The 10,293-nt window shown below is 33.6% G+C and overlaps 1 protein-coding gene across 1 annotated transcript; it reads right to left on the bottom strand.

The window, feature by feature from the left end:
• Nucleotides 1–6,299: 6,299 nt before the first annotated feature.
• On the bottom strand, nucleotides 6,300–6,808 carry LOC138122077 (uncharacterized). Its single transcript, XM_069036223.1, has 2 exons — nucleotides 6,711–6,808; nucleotides 6,300–6,654 (listed from the first exon to the last, which is right to left on the bottom strand). The coding sequence occupies exons 1-2, from the start codon at nucleotides 6,800–6,802 to the stop codon at nucleotides 6,327–6,329; spliced, it is 420 nt and encodes a 139-aa protein (XP_068892324.1). The 5' UTR covers nucleotides 6,803–6,808; the 3' UTR covers nucleotides 6,300–6,326.
• Nucleotides 6,809–10,293: the final 3,485 nt, after the last annotated feature.

The following is a 10,293-nucleotide window of genomic DNA, read 5'->3' as shown; positions in this document are numbered from 1 at the left end:
CATTTAGAGTTAAGAAGGGCAAAAAATATTTTTATTTCTAAGTTGCAATTCTGTCCCTTTGACATTCGAAAAAATTTGATAATGACGTAATCTAGTGAACATTAATTTGGTGTTTCTCTCATTCTGAAGATTCTAGCATCAAATACATTAATTCAGGCTTATCCGAGTTCCTCCGCGGTCACTTCTTTACCTGACGGTTTCCTCCTGAGGTTATCGGGGATTAGCGCCGCAGGTGTTCGACAGGTGGCAGCTGCATGAAATTAAAATTTGTTTACATGATGCCAGTTGGCAATAAATATATTGATGAGAGAAGAAACAATTTTATTTAGAATATTTACAACGGTAAATTATAATAACGTGCGGGATTTACATATTGTTGTGTATTTATGTGTGCGTTTTTAAAACGTGCAATCGGATTATGTAAAGAATCTTGTTTTTTCTCTATGTTGGATCTAACAATTTTTTTACCATTGTGTGCTTTTGCATAGATAAAAGATTAAAAACTGAATAATGTTTTTACAAATACACTGGGTGCCCCAAAATAATTCGAGCAACAACTAAATGGGACAATGTCAACAAAACAAAATTATGAGAAATATATTAAATAAATTCTATATCTTTTAAATTTGAAAATATTGGGGTTCAAAAGGTGCAGTTTTGAACTCATTTATTTTAAATATTAAAAAGACCTTGACTATTTGCTTTTTAATAGTCAGTAGAGTATAAAAAGTTACTTCTGGACCAGGACATTTGGCGTCTTAAAAAACAAGGCAGAATCTTACAAATTTAGCTGTTTTCCCAAAAGCAAACAACCGAAAAAGACCTAATATCCTTCAAAAAGGACAATTTTTTATGCACCCCAAAAGTACTGAAATATCTAAAGACCACCAAAAATTGGGCACACGAAAAAACCGTTAAAATCTCCCAAAATAATGCAAAATTACCTCAAGAACGCCCTAAAACACGACCGCGCAGCCGGAGTGTTTTAACAAAAACCGAGCGATGTAAAATGCCTACCGCATTAGTAATGTGAAACAAATGTTTTTAATTTTTATGGATTAATCCTTATGGCCGACGACCCATTGATCAATCTTTTTCTCAAATTTGAAAATAATTTTGCAAAACCTGTCAAAGACTAACATTTGATTAATGAAATGGGAGAAAGTTATCTATTATACCGATAACTAGCATTCTTACAATTTACACCACAAAATGGCGCCATTATACTTTAGATGAAAACAATTAAATTATGTTCATTTTTGAAAACAAAATGGATCAATGGTAGCGGTATTTTGTTTTAGTATAAATGGACTTTATTTATGATCAACTAACTTTTTTTTGGAGGTCCCAGAAAGTTTAAAATTTTGGCGTTAGTTTACACAATACGTGCGGTAAAATGACAGATAGTTCGGTTAGTGTGCAAAAATCGAGATGCCGTAGCTGTTCAAAATGTGTAAACATGTCATTTAGAGTTAAGAAGGGCAAAAAATATTTTCATTTCTAATTTGCAATTCTGTCGCTTTGACATTCGAAAAAATTTGATGTTGACGTAATCTAGTGAACATTAATTCTATATCTTTTAAATTTGAAAATATTGGGGTTCAAACGGTGCAGTTTTGAACTCATTTATTTTAAATATTAAAAAGATCTTGACTATTTGCTTTTTAATAGTCAGTAGAGTATAAAAAGTTACTTCTGGACCAGGTCATTTGGCGTCTTAAAAAACAAGGCAGAATCTTACAAATTTAGCTGTTTTCCCAAAAGCAAACAACCGAAAAAGATCTAATATCCTTCAAAAAGCACAAATTTTTATGCACCCCAAAAGTACTGAAATATCTATAGACCACCAAAAATTGGGCACACGAAAAAACCGTTAAAATCTCCCAAAATAATGTAAAATTACCTCAAGAACGCCCTAAAACACTAACAAAATACCTTGTTTTTACACACCCCAAAAACGGCTTTTTATTTCTGGGCCAAGCCATTTGGCACATGCAAAGAAAAGGAATGAAAAGGATGCGAAACAACCAAAAAGGCCCAAAATCCTTCAAAATAAATCATAAATTTTTATCCACCTCAGAAATATTCAAATATCTATAGACCGCCAGAAATTGGGCACACGAAAAAATGGTTCAAACTTACCCAAAATCAAACAAAGATACCTTAAAATTAAGCAAAAACTTTACGACAATCTCTTGTTTTTAGACACCCAATATAGCTTTTCGTTTCTGGACCAAGTCAATTGGAGCATGCAAAAATCATTGATAAACGACCGAAAATGAAATCAAATCTCTCAGGTTTTCAACACACCAAAATGGTATTTTTTCGTTTTTGGACCAGGACATTTGGCGTCTTAAAAAACAAGGCAGAATCTTACAAATTTAGCTGTTTTTCCAAAACTCCACAACCAAAAAGGCCTAAAACTTCTCAAAAAGCTTATATTAATTTTATTACTCATTAGAAATAACAAAAAAATCCGAAGCCAGGTTTGTACACAACAGCGAAGGCGAAGCAGAAGCGCAAGCGAGACAAAAATTTGTAGTAACTTTTTATACTCTACTGACTATTAAAAAGCAAATAGTCAAGATCTTTTTAATATTTAAAATAAATGAGTTCAAAACTGCACCTTTTGAACCCCAATATCTTCAAATTTAAAAGATATAGAATTTATTTAATATATTTCTCATAATTTTGTTTTGTTGACATTGTCCCATTTAGTTGTTGCTCGAATTGTTTTGGGGCATCTAGTGTATTTGTAAAAACATTATTCAGTTTTTAATCTTTTATCTATGCAAAAGCACACAATGATAAAAAAATTGTTAGATCCAACATAGAGAAAAAATAAGATTCTTTACATAATCCGATTGCACGTTTTAAAAACGCACACATAAATACACAACAATATGTAAATCCCCCATGTTATTATAATTTACCGTTGAAGATAATTACTAAATAAAATTGTTTCTTCTCTCATCAATGTATTTATTGCCAACTGGCATCATGTAAACAAATTTTAATTTCATGCAGCTGCCACCTGTCGAACACCTGCGGCGCTAATCCCCGATAACATCAGGAGGAAACCGTCGGGTAAAGAAGTGACCGCGGAGAACTCGGATACGCCTGAATTAATGTATTTGATGCCAAAATCTTCAGAATGAGAGAAACACCAAATTAATGTTCACTAGATTACGTCATCATCAAATTTTTTCGAATGTCAAAGGGACAGAATTGCAAATTACAAATAAAAATATTTTTCGCCCTTCTTAACTCTAAATGACATATGTACACATTTTGAACAGCTGCGGTATCTCGATTTTTGCACACTAACACAACTATCTGTCATTTTACCGTACGTATTGTGTAAACTAACGCAAAAATTTTAAACTTTCTGGGACCTCCAAAAAAAAGTTAGTTTATCATAAATAAAGTCCATTTATACTAAAACAAAATACCACTACCATTGATCCATTTTGTTTTCAAAAATGAACATAATTTAATTGTTTTCATCTAAAGTATGATGGCGCCATTTTGTGGTGTAAATTGTAAGCATGCTAGTTATCGGTATAATAGATAACTTTCTCCCATTTCATTAATCAAATGTTAGTCTTTGACAGGTTTTGCAAAATTATTTTCAAATTTGAGAAAAATTGATCAATGGGTCGTCGGCCATAAGGATTAATCCATAAAAATTTAAAACATTTGTTTCACATTACTAATGCGGTAGGCATTTTACATCGCTCGGTTTTTGTTAAAACACTCCGGCTGCGCGGTCGTGTTTCAATCTAAAAACCTCGCGCTGTAAAATGTAGCCTACCGCATTTCTAATGTAAATAACTGCGTCAACATAAATTGTTGAAACTTTTTTGCTTTAAGTTCAAAAACTTAATAGTCGAAAAAATCTTCAATACTCTTGGCACTTTCCGTACAATCAATAAAAGGACTAGCAGAAAGCTCTTACAAAAAAATCACAACGGAAGATGAAATCTTGTGAATTAGCAAATGATGTCAATTTTGCAATTTTGGTATAGTTTCTTGTTGAGCTGCAGTTCAAGGATGATCGCGACAGGACTGTTGAAGTCTCGTCTGGAAAACCACAAGTTTCGTGTTGTATTTTAGCACTTTCGTTCCTGATTCTTCATATAGGCTTCAAACGTGTGCAATCATTTCTTTCGTATCACTTGATTCAAAGCGATAAAATAAAAAAATTGAATTTGACCAAAAAAAAAGTTTTTCCGTGCCGCTCATAATTCATAATTAATTCAAAAAACATATTTATGAAATTCGCATCAAAAGAAAAGGATTAGTTTTTGAACTATTCCAATTTTAAGATTAATAGCGCGACATGATCAGAATTTACCATAAATAAATATCTCATTGTTGGTAAACATCTGTTGAGACATCGACATCGAATTTCGAATTTTTCCTAAATGTTTGAAAGGACTCTCAGTGAAAAATTATGTAAATTAATGTAGCGGTTATTGAATTAAAACGAAATATTTACTAGTTTCATTTAAAATTTTGAAATTTTTACAGAATGTTCTACAAGGATACACCATCATTCCTGAATTTTTTGAGAATTTTAAATTGATTAGAAGTAAGTGCGGTAAAACTTGATTCACTCTGTACAAATTAATTACCTACATATTTAAAAAATAATCTGCAAATTTTGTTAAATTTTCATAATAGGAATAACTTCCATTAATACCAAAAAGCAGGCCCCAAAAATTTGGGACACGTGTTTTCCTGCAACCCTTTAACTTTATTACCTGGTACTTGTACCTTGCACCTGTTTTAGTTCCACAAACCGATTAAAATTTCAAAAGTCGTCGGTAAATTTCATTTGAATTTTAAATTACTACTTTTAAGAATTATTGTGCCGACAAAGATTTTGAGAAACAAAAATGTACAACTGATAAATATTCCGACTCCAATAAATTATTCTTAAAGAGGTTTAGTTAAAATTGTCAAAAAAAAATTCGAAATTTTTACTGCATAGATATGTAATTATACAGTGTGTCCAAAAGGTCTGGAAACACCCCAATGAAATAGAAACGAATAATTTTCGAGAAAAACGCAGAAACAGGTGAACTAGCGTTTTCAAAAAGCTGTGTTGATGGTATCTGTTTGCTGTCTTTGAGGACCTTGAAAGAGTTACCGTTTTGAATAGATCTGTTAATTGTCTACCCGATGGTGAAAAATTTTTTCAATATGTATAAAAAACTTCCTGAAAAATCTAATTGGTTAGAAAATAAAGAAAACTTTAATTTTGAAAGACAACTATAATTCTTACAACAAATGTTCAAAACGTTGTCCTTGAACATCTTGACAATATCCTAAACGATAATAAAATTTGTTTTGGACATTTTCTATTATTTCAGCAATTTTTTTTATAACAATAACTTTTTCAAGGTCATCGAAAAGACCGAACAGACACTATCAGCAGAAAGCTTTTTTAAAACACTAATTGACCTGTCTTTCGATTTTTTTCAAAAATTATGCATTACGTTTTCATTTAGGTGTTTCCAGACTTTTTGGACACACTGTATACATATATTAGCACCACATAACCAAAATCATGATTGGATATCAGCGACAATGAGCTTGAAAAAAAAAGAACTAACCAATAATAAACTGCTAGCTCGAAATATTAGAGAAGATAGATTAATTTTTTTTTCAAAACTTAACTCTGCTAAAGATTCGTCCAGCTGGTTAGTTCAGTAGAAATAAAATTTCAACAATTCACTCTGACGCACCACCCCAAAAGAGCCATCTTATTTTATTTGATGATTTTACTACTTTATTTTCCTTCTTATATTTCTTTCTTGTTCTTTAATGAACACTACCTAAACGCAAAACTTAATCTTCATAAAATTAGAATATCACAAGATGCAACTTTAGGACCTCTCTTCTTCGTTGTATAAAATGTATTTTCATTAATGAGTCATTGGATAAAATTATATTGCCTGGTTCCAAGAATGGAAAATGAAAATAAAATGAGCAATAGGAAGCACAATTATGTACTCGATGATATTATTAACTCTTAGATTAAAAGCAATATTAGAGAAGTTAGTTTAATTTATTTTCAAAGCTCTTAACAATGTGAAAGGATTCGTCTAGTTTTTTGATTTAGTAAAGAGAAAAAACTTCAACAATTTGCACTAGTGTACTACTCCAGGTACCATCTTGGCACCTATACCAACTGGACAAAATGCTACCACAAGACCCAAGTGATGACCTGTAAGTTGAGAATATGTATAAGTTTGAAAAAAAAAATTTTTATTCAACAAGAAATTATTTACAATGATTTTGTTATTTACAAAGACAAATTAACATCGTATAGACTTGTAAGGTCCTGGTCGTTGAGACATGACTCGCCTCCGTGTGGGTCCAGCGCTCCGTTTTCTGTCCTCTCTTGAATCGAATCCGACAATGCTGTGAGGCACAGTAGGTGCTCGAGAGGTGACACTCTTCACTCCATTTTCTCTAGTCACGGTGATCAGCAATCCTGGATTTAAAATCTCTTCTTGCTGGCGTCTCCGTTCGATGTTCAGCTGGGTCCGGATGGTACTTCTCAGGACTGGATCTCCTTGGCAAATACGTTTCCAGTAGGAACTGGTCTGCACGGCGGTCAAGAGGGAAGCTGGATCCAATAATCTGAAACAAACAAAAAATTAGTAACAAGTAAACAACAACAAAATAAAAACACTTACCTTAAGATGATGGCCCAAAGCTCCACCGGTAGGGTACCACAATCTGGTAACACCAGATTTGCAGTGGAGAGGAACGGCAGGATCTGGTACATCTCGAACTCTTTATCTTGCAAGCAGAGGATAAACTGATTTGGGACCGCTCGGTCGCGGTATATATACTGTTCGTGGGACCCCCACCCTTGGGACGCAAGGGTGGGATGGGACGAACGGTAGTGGGAGGGGTGGGGGTGAAAAATGTTCCAATGGCAAGTTTCCAAAATTGATACAGTTATTACCATTTCCTTTCACATTATTTGAGATTTGGTTATTAAGTTAGAAGTAAAGTCACAACAAAAAAAATTAGCTTCCCACCCTCTCCTAAGGTAATATTTCTGATTTGTAATTTTTTCTTTCACTCTCGTTGCTTTCTGATGATCTTAACACATATTTTTTCCAAAATAATGTAAAGTGCGAAGAACTATAAGGACGAATTCTCACCTGTGTCGCGAAAGGAGGTGATGTCGTCGAATTATGTGGATAACTAATGGTGCAGAAGAATTCTGTAAAGTGTTGAAATTACTTTATAAATTACTTTATATTATGAAGAAACTTTGTTTTTGCATTAGTCTAGATCTAGAAGGTAGAAAAAACTATGAAGGGACATGCTGATATCTTCAAATTTTCTTGAATTAAATGAAATGTAAAAAAAAATATTGTATGTAGTAAAGGAAAAAACAGTTAAAGAGATATTTTCAAATAGCTATCAACCATCCATAGGTAATAATTTATTTAAAATATTTAAAAATTTCAAAAAATAAATGAGAAAATGCTTCTGTCTTCATTTATTATTCTTTACTAGCCGGTGTCTTGTCCTCTTTTTATTTTCTCTTAAACAAAAAAATCGAGGTAAAATTTTTTCGGCCCAAAAGAAGCGCATTGAAAAGAGGAAACCAGCGGTGTAGAATTCATTGACATGTTATGTTTAATAAAGGAGCTATGGCCGTTTAAATGTATTTTCGGGATGCAAATTGGATAGAAGGTAGGGGTACGTGGTTTTTTCGAAAAAATTTTTTGTCTCCGATTCGAACGAAATTGCGGTGAGTTATCGCAAAGGATGTGTTGAATTCAGGCATAGGGAAAGTTCCGCTCATAGACCCCATTTGTTGGTGTGGAAGCCAAAAATAGCGAAAAATTTGAGTTTTTTCTGTTTTTTGTGAATTTCTCTTAAGCGAAAAAATCGAGGTAAAATTTTTTCGGCTCAAAAGAAGCGCATTGAAAAGAGGAATCCAGCGGTGTAGAATTTATTGACATATTATGTTTAATAAAGGAGCTATGGCCGTTTAAATGTTTTTTCGGGGTGCAAATTCGATAGGGGTACGTGGTTTTTTCGAAAAAAAATTTTGTCTCCGATTCGAACGAAATTGCGGTGAGTTATCGCATTGGATGTGTTGAATTCAGGCATAGGGAAAGTTCCGCTCATAGACCCAATTTGTTGGTGTGGAAGCCAAAAATAGCGAAAAATTTGAGTTTTTTCGGTTTTTTGTGAATTTCTCTTAAGCGAAAAAATCGAGGTAAAATTTTTTCGGCTCAAAAGAAGCGCATTGAAAAGAGGAATCCAGCGGTGTAGAATTCATTGACATATTATGTTTAATAAAGGAGCTATGGCCGTTTAAATGTTTTTTCGGGGTGCAAATTCGATAGAAGGTAGGGGTACGTGGTTTTTTCGAAAAAATTTTTTGTCTCCGATTCGAACGAAATTGCGGTGAGTTATCGCATTGGATGTGTTGAATTCAGGCATAATGAAAGTTCCGCTCATAGACCCCATTTGTTGGTGTGGGAGCCAAAAATAGCGAAAAATTTGAGTTTTTTCGGTTTTTTGTGAATTTCTCTTAAACGAAAAAATCGAGGTAAAATTTTTTCGGCTCAAAAGAAGCGCATTGAAAAGAGGAATCCAGCGGTGTGGAATTCATTGACATATTATGTTTAATAAAGGAGCTATGGCCGTTTAAATGTTTTTTCGGGGTGCAAATTCGATAGAAGGTAGGGGTACGTGGTTTTTCGAACGAAATTGCGGTGAGTTATCGCATTGGATGTGTTGAATTCAGGCATAATGAAAGTTCCGCTCATAGACCCCATTTGTTGGTGTGGGAGCCAAAAATAGCGAAAAATTTGAGTTTTTTCGGTTTTTTGTGAATTTCTCTTAAACGAAAAAATCGAGGTAAAATTTTTTCGGCTCAAAAGAAGCGCATTGAAAATAGGAATCCAGCGGTGTGGAATTCATTGACATATTATGTTTAATAAAGGAGCTATGGCCGTTTAAATGTTTTTTCGGAGTGCAAATTCGATAGAAGGTAGGGGTACGTGGTTTTTTCGAAAAAAATTTTTTGTTTCCGATTCGAACGAAATTGCGGTGAGTTATCGCATTGGATGTGTTGAATTCAGGCATAATGAAAGTTCCGCTCATAGACCCCATTTGTTGGTGTGGGAGCCAAAAATAGCGAAAAATTTGAGTTTTTTCGGTTTTTTGTGAATTTCTCTTAAACGAAAAAATCGAGGTAAAATTTTTTCGGCTCAAAAGAAGCGCATTGAAAAGAGGAATCCAGCGGTGTGGAATTCATTGACATATTATGTTTAATAAAGGAGCTATGGCCGTTTAAATGTTTTTTCGGAGTGCAAATTCGATAGAAGGTAGGGGTACGTGGTTTTTTCGAAAAAATTTTTTGTCTCCGATTCGAACGAAATTGCGGTGAGTTAAGGTAAACCCGGGGAAGTGTGATTTTGGGGCAAGTGTGAATTATGTAGCTAAATTTTTTAATAATATTCATATTGTTACGCCATCTGTTGGATAGGTAGCTGCATCTATTCCATACCAAAAGCTGCTAAAACCAACGTTCTAACAGATCTCTACGTCGAGGTATTTCACTTTCGGTTATAACCTCTCTGCTAACACTGCACATGAGTGAACCCATGTTTTTTCCATGTGTTTAAATTCAGTTTTATTGCGAGGTAAGTTTTCATTTCTATACATAATTGTGCTATTAAAATAGTAAATTTAAACGTGAAATAGTTGAAAATACGCTGTAAATGGTCATAAGGATTTTTTTGGACTAAGTCACACTTGCCTCAGGAAAAAAGGCAATTGAGGCAAGTGTGACTGATATTGTGGGGGAAAGTGTGAACCTATGCTATTATTTGATTTCATTTCAGAAAAAAATGGTTCGAAACTATCAAAGGAAAACTCAAAGGGCGTCACAATATACCAAAGAGATATTAAACAATGCAGTTGAAGAAATTAGAAGAGGAACTTTGACAATATATCGTGCACATAAATTATTCAACATTCCCAAAACAACACTTTTTTACCACTTGAATGGTAGTCGTGGAAACAAGAGTAACACACAAGGTCGGTCACAAGCCATCCCAATCGAACATGAAACACGCTTGGCTGCAGCTCTCAAAATAATGGAATCATGGGGCTTCGGCATATCACGACAAGAAGTTTTTCAAATTGTTACAGAATTTATAAAAATCAACAAAATAAAAACACCATTTAGAGACGATTGTCCGGGAGATGACTGGTTCATGAATTTTAAACGAAGGCAAA

This window comes from Tenebrio molitor, chromosome 1 (assembly GCF_963966145.1).
Source record: "Tenebrio molitor chromosome 1, icTenMoli1.1, whole genome shotgun sequence".
Classification (NCBI taxonomy): domain Eukaryota; kingdom Metazoa; phylum Arthropoda; class Insecta; order Coleoptera; family Tenebrionidae; genus Tenebrio; species Tenebrio molitor.
Note: the sequence above shows the minus strand (reverse complement) of the source record. Positions and strands in the feature narration are given on the sequence as shown.

Excerpts from the sequence above, each read along its gene's own strand:
- LOC138122077 (XM_069036223.1), bottom strand. The coding sequence starts at position 6,802 with ATGTACCAGATCCTGCCGTTCCTCTCCACTGCAAATCTGGTGTTACCA. Across the intron at positions 6,655-6,710 it reads CTTTGGGCCATCATCTTAAG|ATTATTGGATCCAGCTTCCC; the intron begins GTAAGTGTTTTT and ends TGTTTGTTTCAG.